This window comes from Oncorhynchus masou, unplaced genomic scaffold, assembly GCF_036934945.1.
Source record: "Oncorhynchus masou masou isolate Uvic2021 unplaced genomic scaffold, UVic_Omas_1.1 unplaced_scaffold_19___fragment_2___debris, whole genome shotgun sequence".
Taxonomy (NCBI): Eukaryota; Metazoa; Chordata; class Actinopteri; order Salmoniformes; family Salmonidae; genus Oncorhynchus; species Oncorhynchus masou.
In genome coordinates this window covers 13,460-26,930 of record NW_027016619.1, presented here as the reverse complement: position 1 = coordinate 26,930, position 13,471 = coordinate 13,460, and the positions used below count along the sequence as shown (strand labels likewise).

The window sequence follows — 13,471 nt, the reverse complement described above, 5'->3', positions numbered from 1 at the left end:
CTGGGTGCTGGGAATCTGGGATGCACTGATGAAGACTCCATTCCTTAAGGTCAGAGCAGTGTGATCACACATTACCTCTGACGGATGGATGCAGCAAATCCCATCCTGGTGTCAGGTCAGGGCGTCACGGTGTCAGTCATGGAAGCGTCAACAAGACCCGATGTAGAGAATACTGTAGTACTAGTCTGTAGTACTTGTCTGTGGTACTAGACTGTCCCAGGCTCTTCAATGAGTCTGTTATCTTAACCTTTGACTAAGGAAAATCAACTGTTGTAGAATGCATTATTGTCGGCAGGCAATTTAAATGCACCATATTTGGTTCAAAGAATAAAGGTTCAATTTGAAATCAAAAACATTTTAAAATCACAAATGTATAATGGTAATAAGCACAGCACAAACGGTCGACAATCGTAAACAGTTACTTCATACCCTCAGTGTAGATATTTGGATTCAATTTATTCTTATGCAATACAGTTCATTACAAAACAAAGTAAAGAGTCAAATATAAAAAGGTAGCCGCTCAGACCTACAGTATGTCTCAGACTTACCACTGCCCTGTGTCAATGTAAGACAACTAATAGAGCAGAATTATGAACACCAGAAAGCCCACCTTGAATACATGTCTTCAACAAGGTCATTGAACTAATCCTTCATTTTGTACACCACAGTATATACAAGTAATGAACGCATACCAGCCATAGTTCTGTTTAAATGTAACGACAACAAATGAGTACACAGCATGACCAACTAAAACTAAAGAATGTGTGACGGTTGACAGGATTCCTTCTGCAAAATAAATATTGTGATGACCTGAACAGGCATTTCCTGGTTTGGCTCCTATAACCCTGAGGAGTTAGCTGATTGGTGCACCGGTGGTGACAAGTTTGTAATAGGCCCCTTTGAGAGCCATGAGCTGGTCATGTGGTCCCTGTTCGATGACGAAGCCCCTGGACATAACGGCGATGATGTCAGAGTTCTGGATGGTGGAGAGACGGTGGGCGATGACGATGCAGGTTCGGCCCTCCCTCGCTTTATCCAGCGCCTCTTGCACCGTCTGTAACGCACGGACGCATACACACACACACATATACACACACCCACACACAAAGCTTTTAGCTGATTTCACAATCACCCATGACTCACCATGATTACTTGATTACTGCCTCTGCCCCATTCAGGCAAATTGCATGCTTGCCTCGCCTCATACCAATTCTAAAGCTATTCGGAATTGAAAGATCTGTATAAATTGAATCTATCCTTATCAGGTTCAGGACTTCTTCTACTGCTTGTGGTGATGTCAGGCGGTTGTCATGGAGGCATTACCTTCTCGCTCTCCGTGTCCAGGGCTGAAGTGGCTTCGTCCAGTAGCAGGATCTTAGGGTCGCGGATGATCGCTCTGGCGATTGCTATGCGCTGCTTCTGTCCCCGAGAGAGCTGGGAGCCCTGGGAACCTACGTTGGTGTCGTATTTCTAAAGGGAGAAATTCTAACTTTAAAGACTACTGTGTCAGACAAAGGGCTACAGATGCAGGCTATACTGTGACAGAGTTTTTGTGACTAGAAGTTTGGCCCAAAAACTGGACATTTGTATTTGGATCTTAGTGTGCGGGTATCTTTGATAGAAACAAAGATGTTAGAGTATCTGGCCACAACTGATTTAAATGCCATATCTAAATCGTTGGCGTTTCCTTCCTAATGGTGCTACAAACTTGCAATTTTGTCTTGTTTTAAGTTAGTACACTGACAGAGTTTTTTTTACGTTAGTACACTGACCGTGTTGTTTTTACGTTAGTACACTGACCGTGTTGTTTTTACGTTAGTACACTGACCGTGTTGTTTTAAGTTAGTACACTGACAGTGTTGTTTTAAGTTAGTACACTGACCGTGTTGTTTGAAGTTAGTACACTGACTGTGTTGTTTTTACGTTAGTACACTGACAGTGTTGTTTTTATGTTAGTACACTGACAGTGTTGTTTTAAGTTAGTACACTGACTGTGTTGTTTGAAGTTAGTACACTGACCGTGTTGTTTTAAGTTAGTACACTGACAGTGTTGTTTTTACGTTAGTACACTGACCGTGTTGTTTGAAGTTTGTACACTGACAGTGTTGTTTTTACGTTAGTACACTGACCGTGTTGTTTTTACGTTAGTACACTGACAGTGTTGTTTGAAGTTAGTACACTGACAGTGTTGTTTTTACGTTAGTACACTGACAGTGTTGTTTTAAGTTAGTACACTGACAGTGTTGTTTTAAGTTCGTACACTGACTGTGTTGTTTGAAGTTAGTACACTGACCGTGTTGTTTTAAGTTAGTACACTGACAGTGTTGTTTTTACGTTAGTACACTGACCGTGTTGTTTGAAGTTAGTACACTGACAGTGTTGTTTTTACGTTAGTACACTGACCGTGTTGTTTTTACGTTAGTACACTGACAGTGTTGTTTGAAGTTAGTACACTGACAGTGTTGTTTTTACGTTAGTACACTGACAGTGTTGTTTGAAGTTAGTACACTGACAGTGTTGTTTTTACGTTAGTACACTGACCGTGTTGTTTTAAGTTAGTACACTGACAGTGTTGTTTTAAGTTAGTACACTGACCGTGTTGTTTGAAGTTAGTACACTGACTGTGTTGTTTTTACGTTAGTACACTGACAGTGTTGTTTTTACGTTAGTACACTGACAGTGTTGTTTTAAGTTAGTACACTGACTGTGTTGTTTGAAGTTAGTACACTGACAGTGTTGTTTTTACGTTAGTACACTGACAGTGTTGTTTTTACGTTAGTACACTGACAGTGTTGTTTTAAGTTAGTACACTGACAGTGTTGTTTTAAGTTCGTACACTGACTGTGTTGTTTTAAGTTAGTACACTGACAGTGTTGTTTTAAGTTCGTACACTGACAGAAGCATTACCTCAGGTAGTGTCATGACAAAGTCGTGGAGCTGGGCTTTCTTGGATGCGGAGATAATGTCATTCATGCTGACTTCGCGCAGGTTGTCTCCGTACTTGATGTTGTCTCCGATGCTGCAGTCAAACAGAATGGGCTCCTGGGATACGATGCCGATCTTGGAGCGCAGGTACGAGACGTTGACCTGAGTCGAGTCATGGCCATCAATAATCTGCAATGCAACGTGGAAAATCCAGTCAACTTTCCTGTGAACTAATCCAGCTCCCAGGATACCCCCACCCTCTTACAGTCTTTATACCTCTAGAGACATATATGGGGATATTGCGTGCTGCTGAGAGAAACTGAGGACTCACCACTTTGCCCTGGTCGGGGTCATAGAATCTCTCCAGTAGCTGGACGCTGGTGCTCTTCCCACAGCCGCTGCTGCCCACGAAGGCCAGCGTCTGGCCGGGCTTTACCGACACGTTGAGGCCGTTCAGCACCTGGATGTCTGGCCGGGTCGGGTACGTGAACTTACAGTCAATGAACTCTAAGTTCCCTCTGAAATCAGGCTGGACGAGAGAGAGAGGGGGCGTGAGCAAGACAGAGAGAGTGAGTGCGTGTTTATGTGTGCGTGCGCGGGCGACATGTACCCATTTGTCCCCCTCGTTGCTGTAGACGCGGATCTTTGGCACGCGGTCGAGGAGCTGGAAAAAACGGGCAGCTGAGATCTTGGCTTTGGCGTAGTCTGGTGTGTAGGAAGAGGCTCGGCCCAGTGCTGTGCCACTGGTCACTATGGCTGAGATCACTCTGAACCAATCACAGAGAGACAATGGGGTTTAGTCAAGTTCATATAAAGAAATAAACAAAGGTGGCGGAGGTAGTAGAATACATCTTGGACAATGTGATTTCATGGTCTGTTTATATTGTTGACAGGTATGCAGGTAGACAGGCAGAAAGGCAGACGGACAGGCAGGCAGACAGTTTCTCTCACCTGAAGACCAGGCTGAAGTGGAGGCCCTCCTGGCGCACCAGGTACCCTCCAAACCTGTAGGAGGCGCTGTTGGCCATGAAGACGACACACTGGGCGAAGCCGTAGCAGGCGCCGTACACGTTGGCCTTCTGCTTGGCGGCCTGGTACGGAGCCTCCAGGTGAGCCTCGTACATCTCCACAAAGCGCTGTTCCTTCCCCAGCCCCGCGATGGTGCGGATGTTGTTCAGGGCCTCGCCAGAGATCTACAAAAGATACCACAGTGATGTCACAACCACCCACCACTACCACCTTGTAAGTCTCGAACAGGAAGTAGGAACTGTCTACAGTACAGGGACGACACGCATTATCTCTACCACACTGTAAGATAAGCTCTCCAGTGGGTCTACTGTGACTGTTTCAGGAAGCGCTCACCTGATGTCTATAACAGACATTACAATAGTTACAGGCTGAAATATCTTACAATCTGACACAAGGGAAGTTCTGTAGTAGTGACTTTGCTTGAATGACCCTAACAGAAGCTTTCGAGACACATGTTGATAACGTATTGATAACTCATGTGAGAAGTTAGTGTACAGCCTTGCTTCAATGACAATTCACTTCCAGTCACAGTAGCACTTTGTGACTCCAGCCTGTGTTACAAACAGCCCTGGCCAGTGAGTCGGTGGAGTACGGTGGAGTACGGTGGAGTACTGTAGCCTACCCGTCCTGCATCCTCCATGGCCTGTTTGTCCTGCTTGGCGAAGCCAGTGAGCATCTTAGCCTGGAAGCCTCCGGACAAAGCCAGGAATGGCAGGAAGCACAGGATGACCAGGCTGAGCTTCCAGCTGAAGTAGAAGGAAATGATGACGGCAACGCCAATGTTGGTCAGAGAGTTAACGATCATTCCGATCTGAGAGCCCGTGGCCTAGGAGAGAATGAGGGAGCGGTAATCAATCAATCAATTTGGGTTCGGAATAGGTTATTTACCCAGAATGCCAGATGGGTGAGGTTGCCTTTTGGGTCTGCTGCATTAGTTCCACACTAGTACTATTTGGTCTGGGGTCTGGTAACTGCCCTCTATGGGGACTATATGAGGTCCATACTGACCCCTTGGACCTGGGAAGCGTCAGTGGCCAGCCGTGTGGTCAGAGCCCCGGGGCTGTTCCTGTGGTCATCAAACCAGCCCACCTCCTGACCCAACATGGCGTGGAAACCCATCCTCCTCAAGCGCCTTGTCAGCAGCTCCCCAGACTTAGAGAAGGCATAGCCCTGGGGGAGAAACCCACACCATCAGATCAGGTTAAGGGAAATGAATGACAAAAAACACAGAGAAATAGGCTTCACTTGTCGCAGAGTTTAGAGAAGCAGGAGAAAGGATCCAGTTGATGTGAAGATTAAGAAAGGTGAACATAAAGGATGGGAGGGAGGGAGGGAGGGAGGGAGGGAGGGAGGGAGGGAGGGAGGGAGGGAGGGAGGGAGGGAGGGAGGGAGGGAGGGAGGGAGGGAGGGAGGGAGGGAGGGAGGGAGGGAGGGAGGGAGGGAGGGAGGGAGGGAGGGACATGTACTTGGAGCATCTGGGTGATGAAGGAAGTCACTCCGACCAGCACAAAGAACATGCAGATGCCATTGATCTCCCTCCTCTGAGCCTCTAGGTCTGGTATGGAGAATGTCTACAGCAACACACACATACACTGATTAAGCTAATGAACCGATATTCAATGAAGACTGTTTTGGTCAATACTAGAGCCCTCCACCTTACCGCCAGAATCTGACTGAAGAGCAGAGAGTACACTGGGTTGACTCCTCCGTTGACAGCAGCTCCGATGGTTCCAAACAGCATGTAGGGCCATTCAGGGGCATTGTACTTCAGGATCCTGGTCACTGGAGCAGGCTCAACTTGCTCTTCCACCTCTTCCTCCTCCACAAAGGCACTCTGGACACATTAAGACATATATATATATATATATATATATATATATATATATATATATATATATATATATATATATATACACACACGTGTATGGACTATGGATGCATGCATAACAAATGCACACATGTAAACTGTAGATTACCTGGAAAGAGTAAGTGGCAAGTAACCCCGTTTAACTCTGTTGATGACTCCAACCTCCTTCTCTCTCTCTCTCTCTCTCTCTCTCTCTCTCACACACACACACACACACACACAAAACACACACACAGACCTTGCCCGCGTCTGCCTGAGATATGAAGGATTCTGCTTCTGGAATGAGGTTGGACAGCTGTGAGCGGGTCCTCTTCCTGATAGAGGATCTGCACAACAACAGACAAGCACCAAGTCAACGCACTACCGAGACGCAAAATGACACCGTCAGTCAGCATTCTGGCACAAAATGTCTGCCGTGCTTCACCCAGATGTGTGTCGGAATCACTGTAACCAGATATGAGTGAGGCCTTGTGAAAAGGATGTGAAGTGCATCATGAGAGATGTAGTTCTACAGTACCTGAAACTGGCCCTGTAACTCCCGGCCCTGGATAAACTCTTCTGCTCTGGCTCGTCATTGCCCGCCACTGACACAGGCAAAAGGAAGGAGGTTATTATACAAAATGTTATAAGAAATGTTTTGTTAAAAGTGTTCCTGCACATTCATTTCTCTCTTAATACTTGTTATGTTGACAAAAGTGTGTGCAAGTCAACTTTAGAATTTTGGCAGAGGATGGGGATGCATTGATCTCATAGGGACCTACTCTGTCTGGCCTTCTGGTTGAGAGCCTTGTCTCCTTGGCTTTGTAGGGTGACCAGAGTGAAGTAAACACCCTTCCTCTCCAGCAGCTCATCATGCTTGCCCCTCTCCACCGCCCGCCCATGCTCGTAGCCCACGATCACGTCCGCGTTCTTAATGGTGGACAGGCGATGGGCTATGGAGATGGTGGTGCGGCCATTGCGTACCTTATAGGAGATAAACACCAGACCGTTATCCTACCTGGCTACTGTAAATATGGTTATTTTCATGGTTGTTTTTCTACCATTTGTCACCTACTTAGGCCTGATCATGTTGTATGAAAGATGATACACGAACACAATCTATCAGAGTTATCCTAACTATTATTACTATAATTAATTGATCCTAGCAGAGATACTTCCTAGTCACTTCCTGCTTTATTTAGGGAATAGGGTGCTATTTGGGATGCAACCCACTCACTTTGTCCAGTGCCTCCTGTACCACAGCCTCACTCTCATTGTCCAGAGCGGAGGTGGCCATGTCCAGCAGTAGGATCCGGGGTTTCCTGACCAGGGCCCGGGCGATGGCGATGCGCTGCTTCTGACCGCCGCTCATCTGACCTCCACCCTCTCCCACCAGTGTGTCAAATTTCTGTTTCACCAATCACAAGTCTTTATGTCATTGAACTGAAAGGCCATGTGACAGTAGATAGACAGTAGACAGTAGATGTTGAGTCAGTAATGTTGAACGTTTTTAAGCCTTTGAAAAACACTGGAGACAAAAGTCACAAATAAGTAGACTGGGTTCCAGATAGGACTATCGTTGTCATGTTAGTGTAACAGTTTTCCTTCCGTCCCTCTCCTCGCCCCTGCCTGGGCTTGAAGCATCGTTACCTATCGCTCCATAAAAGCCGCGAAACAACTACTTCAAAGTCTCCCCCGCTAACTAGCTAGCCATTTCACACCGGTTACACTAGCCCTCAATGTATAGCGCGCTAAATGCTGTCAACCTCACCTGTGGTAGGTCCATGATAAAGTTGTAGGCATTAGCCTCCTTGGTTGCGTGGATGATGTCATCCAGGGTGACTCCGGGGCGACCGTAGCGGATGTTCTCGGCGATGGTTGTGGCAAACAGCACAGGCTCCTGCTCCACGACACCCATCAACGAGCGTAGCCATTGGATGTTCAGGCCTCTGATGTCATGGCCATCCAAGGTCACCTGAGACAAGGCATAAACAAGGGGAAAGATAGAATTGGAGGGAGAAAAAAGGGACATTTAAAATGTCTCTACACTATTTCCTCTAAAGACTCTCTCAGTGATACACTTTAGTGGAGGTGCACTTTTGTACTGATAGAAGTAGTATTATTTGAATGTGAATGAATGTGTTACATCATGTTAAATATATGTCATGGACGATAACATACCATGCCCTCCTTGGGGTCATAGAAACGTTGGATGAGCTGCACGGCGGTACTCTTCCCAGCTCCACTGGGCCCCACAAAGGCGGTCGTCTCGCCAGAATTCACTGCTACACTCAGCTTGTCCAGGATCTGGCAAGACACAAAGCAAATTACAGACTGCATCTTTAAGGAAATATTCCACAATAATCAGATGCATGTTGTCGTTATAGGAAATACTAAGCCACAGTACCACGACTTCAGGTCTGGATGGGTAGTGAAAGGTGACGTTATGGAACTCAATGTCCCCTTTGACCTTGTCCAGTTTGTACCCTGCTTCTGAGAGGCAGTCGATGTCCGGCTCCTAGGCACAGTGACACAGCCAGACAAATGGCAGTGTTAACCCCCAGGGCTGTGTAAAGTGAGCGTGCACACACATTAAATTGAATGATCAATGAAATTCTCCAACAATGTTGAGATTCCCACCCTGTCGATGGTCTCAAAGATGATGGTAGCAGCTCCTCTTCCTGCAGCAAATGCCTCCAGACATGGAGATGCCTGCCCTAAGTTCAGGGCTGCTATCAGCACGCCAAAGAAAACCTGCGATGACAGACAAGACAGATGCACAGGACAGATGAGGTGACCATTATTTTTTTAAGCTCTTACTGTTTATTATTCATTCATAAACCAAAGAAATGTGATTCTATAGCTGATCTACTTACGGACTCTTTATAAAGTATACTTCATGGTGTTGGCCGTATGTTTACTAAATAGTACCTGTAACAGTGTTCCGGGGCTGTACTCCTGTGTGTCCACCACTAGGCTGGATCCGTACCAGAAGGCCAGGGCGTAACACAGGAAGATGATAAACCACATGTAGCCTGTGAAGAAGCCCATGATCAGGCCCTTCCTGATGCCCCAACGCTGAGCTGAGATCAGGTTCTTGTCATACCTGGGAGAGAGAGAAAGTGACAGAGGGTTAAAGATGCATTCCGGGATCTTAAGCACAACAAAATCGTAACATATCATACAAAATCCAACAAACAATTGTGATTTTTCTTTTGCAGGATTGGAATTACACAATTGGATGACGTAGTACACAAAAAGCAGGGACCCGTTTTGGCTCGTGAGCACTACTTTCAAAACTACTGGCTGAAATTATACAAAAGTTCTGGAGAGTCCCTTTAAACTGGGATAGAGGCCCAGCACTCAATATAATATGTAAGGTGGTGCTACTAGTTGCCCCTTAAGGAGAAAACAATGAATGGAATTTAACCGTATATAGTGAGGTTGATCAAGGTAAAGAATGTCACATTTGTGTGGCGAGTATTGACACTTACAAATTCAGCAAATAGCTAAAGGAGAAATTGTTAGGTCAGTTTCTGTCATGCTATTATATTACCTCTCCACTTCCTTGAGCTCTCCTCCGAAAGCAGCCACTGTTCTGATGGAGGTGAGCACCTCGTCGGCCACGGCTCCAGCCTTAGCATAGGCCTGCAGCTCCTGACCCGTCAGCTTGGCCACAAACTAGACGAGAGCAGAGGTGGTAAGTAGAAAGGTGCAGTCAGTACAGTACACTCACTAACTCCCACATCAATGGAGCTCATTGAGAATCGACACATAGTAAATTATCAATGTAAATTATAGGCCTAGTCCTAATACTCATAAATGAGCTTTCCTTGTCGCCTTTTACTTTCATTGTCTCCTTTACTAAGTGACCACTAGTAAATTGCTTTCATCTATCCATTCCTAACAGAGTTAAACGGAGAGGAGGGAAGGAAAGGGACCGTTTCAGTTTATTGGGACAGGAAGTGACCACATTGATTGACGTTGACCATCCTACCAGAGCCATGAGGGCGGCCCCGACTCCAATTAGTGGGCTGGCTGCGATGATGACGAGCGTTAACTTCCATCCTTTCACAAAGCCCATCGCAAAACCGCACACGAAGGTGGTGAAGCGCTGGATAAAGATGCTCACTTGATCCGCAATGGCGTCATTGATCTTGTTGATGTCACTGTGAAATAGCGGAGTACACCACAGACAGAGACATGAGAGTCATTAGCGTTTTTCCAGGTCAGGTCAAATTCAAGAACATCTACAGATATATATTCTTAATTTGGGCCAGTTTGCTAAAGTAGAAAAATAATCCTGCAGCAACAAGAAATGTGAATTATTATGTGGACCATAATTAATGGACATTTTTGTAGGAATTAATACATGTTTTGTTAGGGCAAATAAAGTCTGAAATTTCAACGCCCAACCAGGGAACAAAATTATTGGATCCGAGTACCTGTATACTTTATAGAACTGCAGAATTTCCCTAACAGTTCTTTTTAAAACTCAAATACGCTACAATTTTACATTTCCTGCTATGCAGGAAAATTCTCAGCAAATAAAGAGTGATCAAATTAAAATCCTACATCTGTACTGGTTCTAAGCATGATAGGAAATGCAAATGTTCCCAGAGCGTTTTCTATTAAAACCTAACAGGGGAATTTGGTCTGTGTTTTTCTCTTACTCTGACATGCGTGTGTTTAACTCTCCAGTCGAGTTGCAGTCGAACCAGCCGATCTCCATCCTCATCACCTTCCTGAAGTACATCTTTCTGATGATCTGGATCTGTCGCGCTGCAGACGTCACCCACAACGAGATCTAAAAGAGAAATAAGGCATTCAAAGCAATCGAGATCTAGCGCTCTGTCATCAAACTGCTTGAACTCAGTATGTTGATGCAAACTTACTTGAAGGTATCCTAACAAGAAAACTGCGCATCCAATGGCAACGTAATAGTAAGCAAAATTGGTCATCTCATACTCAATGTCCAGAAGCCTGAAAATGAGTGTCATACAGATGTAGGATCTTAATTTCAGCCAGTTTGCTCCAGCAGGAAAATAATATAATCCTGCAGTTACAGGGAATGTAAATTATTATGTGGATTATAATTAATTGACATTTTTGTAGGGGTTGTTACATTTTTTGTAAGGGAAAATCAAGTCTGACATTTCAAAGTGGAATTATAGCCATCAGAAGCTTTATTAAACCTTGAATACACTACAGGTTTTACATGTCATGCATCGCAGGAAAGTTTTCCTGCAAATTAAGAGTCTACATCTGTACACAAATTACAAAAGACAACAGCTTGAGACAACAAGAAGACCCTAACCTTACCCTAAAATACATAAAGAGACAATTTTCCCTGTGCCCATGACAGTAGGCTAATATAGTTGTCAAATAAAATACATCTTTCTATCCTCAATCCTTGATATAGAAATTCCATGTAGAGCAACGTCCTACTCTTGTGTGCAGCAACGAATAGGACTTACCCGCATGTTAAATTCTTCATCTTATCAGTGTTATTGCTGTCCAGCCAGTCTGTCCATGCTGACTGGTTCTTCCACTGTATGGTGTTGTTGATACATTCCTTCCTGGGGTCCAGGAGCTCCTGTAACTCGATGTCGTACTCGATGAAGGTGTCGGTGAGCATCCCGAACACCAGCAGCATGAGAGGCTGGGCAGAACCGTGGAGGAAGGCACACACACTACCCCCCACCATCATCAGGGTCTCCCGGCATGTGGCGAAACGGAACTGCAAATACACACACACACACACACACACCGAACACACACAACCAACCAATGGGTCAGTCATCACAACAGGTGTTCTGATAATCTGACCTACCGTCTCAGTATGTACTACCTGGACAAAATATGCATGCTTTAATCACTGTAACCATGTAGATTTTAATATTGTCATTGTCACAACAAAGGCACCCCATTGTGTGATAAGTCTGGCCCATGATGCTCCATTCTCATTTCTGAAGATTTCCAGTCCAGTTGTGGTTTAAAGTTCTTATGTACGAGAGTTATGAACCTGCTCTCCCACACATGAGATCACATAAAAACGTCTTCATGTGACCTTCACACTACACTACACAACACAGCCGCACAGGGAATTCACTGAAGGAACCCGAGAGTTCGATACTGTTTAGTTTCATCTCTATGAAAAGAAACACAAATAAAATACTTTACCAGCTGAAAGAAGCCAATCCTGATAGCAGCTTCCTTCTTCTTGTTTGGAGACCTGGGACAATCACAGAGAAATGAGTCAAAGCCTAAAGGACATGAGGGGGAATAATGTAAGGGGAGAAGAGAGACTTACTTTGTGTCCTGTTTCGGGTTCCCCATCATCCTGCAGCAAAGAAAAAAAGAACTTACTATTATTTAAATGTGACCTTGTTTTTATGTGTCACAATTCTGAGAAACATTATAGGAAATGGGCTCCAGAGTGGCACAGTGGTCTAAGGCACTGCATCTCAGTGTTAGAGGCGTCACTACAGATCCTGGTTCGATTCCAGGCTGTATCACAACCGGCTGGGATTGGGAGTCCCATAGTGTGGCACAATTGTCCCAGCATCGTCCGGGTTTGGCCAGGGTAGGCCATCATTGTCCCAGCATCGTCCGGGTTTGGCCAGGGTCGGCCATCAATGTCCCAGCATCGTCCGGGTTTGGCCAAAGTTGGCCATCATTGTAAATAAGAATTTGTTCTTAACTGACTAAAAAATCCATAAACTTCTTTTGTTTAATTTATCAATTTTACCAACAAGAACACAAACCACACAGAATATAAATCATGAAAAGTGTTTGTTTTTTTTATCTGAGGAAGATGCACTTACATGTATGCGTCGTTCGGTTCTGTAATAAAGAGATGATAAAGAAATATTATACTTTTCAAAAGCATTGTTTATGTCAGGAAAATGACATCAAAATGATGCATTGAACATAATCATATTTATGCAGGTGTACCTTCATCAAAACCATTGTTTTCTTCTCCCAGCTTTTTGATGCTGTGTAATTTCACTGATCCAGCAGGCATCCTGGACTGTCTACAATATATTTATAAGAGGAAAGATATATAATAAAAATGAATTACAAAGCCAAAATACATCCCATTTGAAATGTATTGTATTATCACTGAGATACCTACCAACTTGTTGTTTCCCAAATCCAATAAAAAACAATGTATCTCCTCTTTGCACTAAAATCCTTTTGGATTCTGCTTCTTTACATTATAGCCGATCCAATTGTACACTAATGGTCTCCAGTCCGTACTAAGACGTGCTGCCACCTGACAGCTTGGTGCCACCACTGTATGTTTGTAGAGATGGTAGGTGGTCACTGATAGTGGGTAAAGAGTAGACTGATAGGGTGAGTGTGGGCTGGAAGAGGCTGAGGCCCTCTACACCACGTACTTATTGAACAAACAAGCCAGGTCCAGGCTGGAACTTGGGGTCATACGATCGTGTTTAGAGGTAAGTGTCCTGTCGGTTCGCACTGCCCAAGGGGCCGATGACCCAGCTATGCAAAGAGAAGGAGAGAGCATGGTACAAAAAACAATCCAATGGATGTTATGAGAATGTCAGATAATCATTTTCAAGAATACATAACAAGTCATGATATTAACAATCTGAGGTACGCCAACTTTTGTTCTAGGATTTTTTTTAAGTGATCAAAGACCAT

At 44.7% G+C, this 13,471-nt stretch overlaps 1 protein-coding gene across 3 annotated transcripts; it reads right to left on the bottom strand.

The window, feature by feature from the left end:
* Positions 1–435: 435 nt before the first annotated feature.
* LOC135538925 (bile salt export pump-like) lies at positions 436–13,175 on the bottom strand. 3 transcript variants are annotated; one of them, XM_064964798.1, is made up of 29 exons: positions 12,939–13,175; positions 12,758–12,837; positions 12,628–12,646; positions 12,114–12,143; positions 11,984–12,035; positions 11,278–11,540; positions 10,696–10,783; positions 10,474–10,607; positions 9,798–9,969; positions 9,357–9,481; positions 8,732–8,906; positions 8,441–8,554; positions 8,208–8,318; positions 7,982–8,107; positions 7,572–7,775; positions 7,038–7,208; positions 6,583–6,784; positions 6,339–6,405; positions 6,060–6,147; positions 5,615–5,788; positions 5,421–5,525; positions 4,963–5,124; positions 4,577–4,780; positions 3,877–4,118; positions 3,536–3,692; positions 3,257–3,454; positions 2,908–3,114; positions 1,324–1,470; positions 436–1,054 (listed from the first exon to the last, which is right to left on the bottom strand). In XM_064964798.1, the coding sequence occupies exons 2-29, from the start codon at positions 12,825–12,827 to the stop codon at positions 854–856; spliced, it is 4,008 nt and encodes a 1,335-aa protein (XP_064820870.1). In that variant the 5' UTR covers positions 12,828–12,837; positions 12,939–13,175; the 3' UTR covers positions 436–853. The 3 variants fall into 3 exon arrangements, with proteins under 3 accessions (XP_064820870.1, XP_064820871.1, XP_064820872.1); XM_064964799.1 differs by lacking the exons at positions 10,696–10,783; positions 11,984–12,035; positions 12,114–12,143; ... (1 more) ...; positions 12,758–12,837; positions 12,939–13,175 and having other exon boundaries at positions 11,278–11,397; XM_064964800.1 differs by lacking the exons at positions 6,060–6,147; positions 6,339–6,405; positions 6,583–6,784; ... (14 more) ...; positions 12,758–12,837; positions 12,939–13,175 and adding an exon at positions 5,931–6,039.
* Positions 13,176–13,471: the final 296 nt, after the last annotated feature.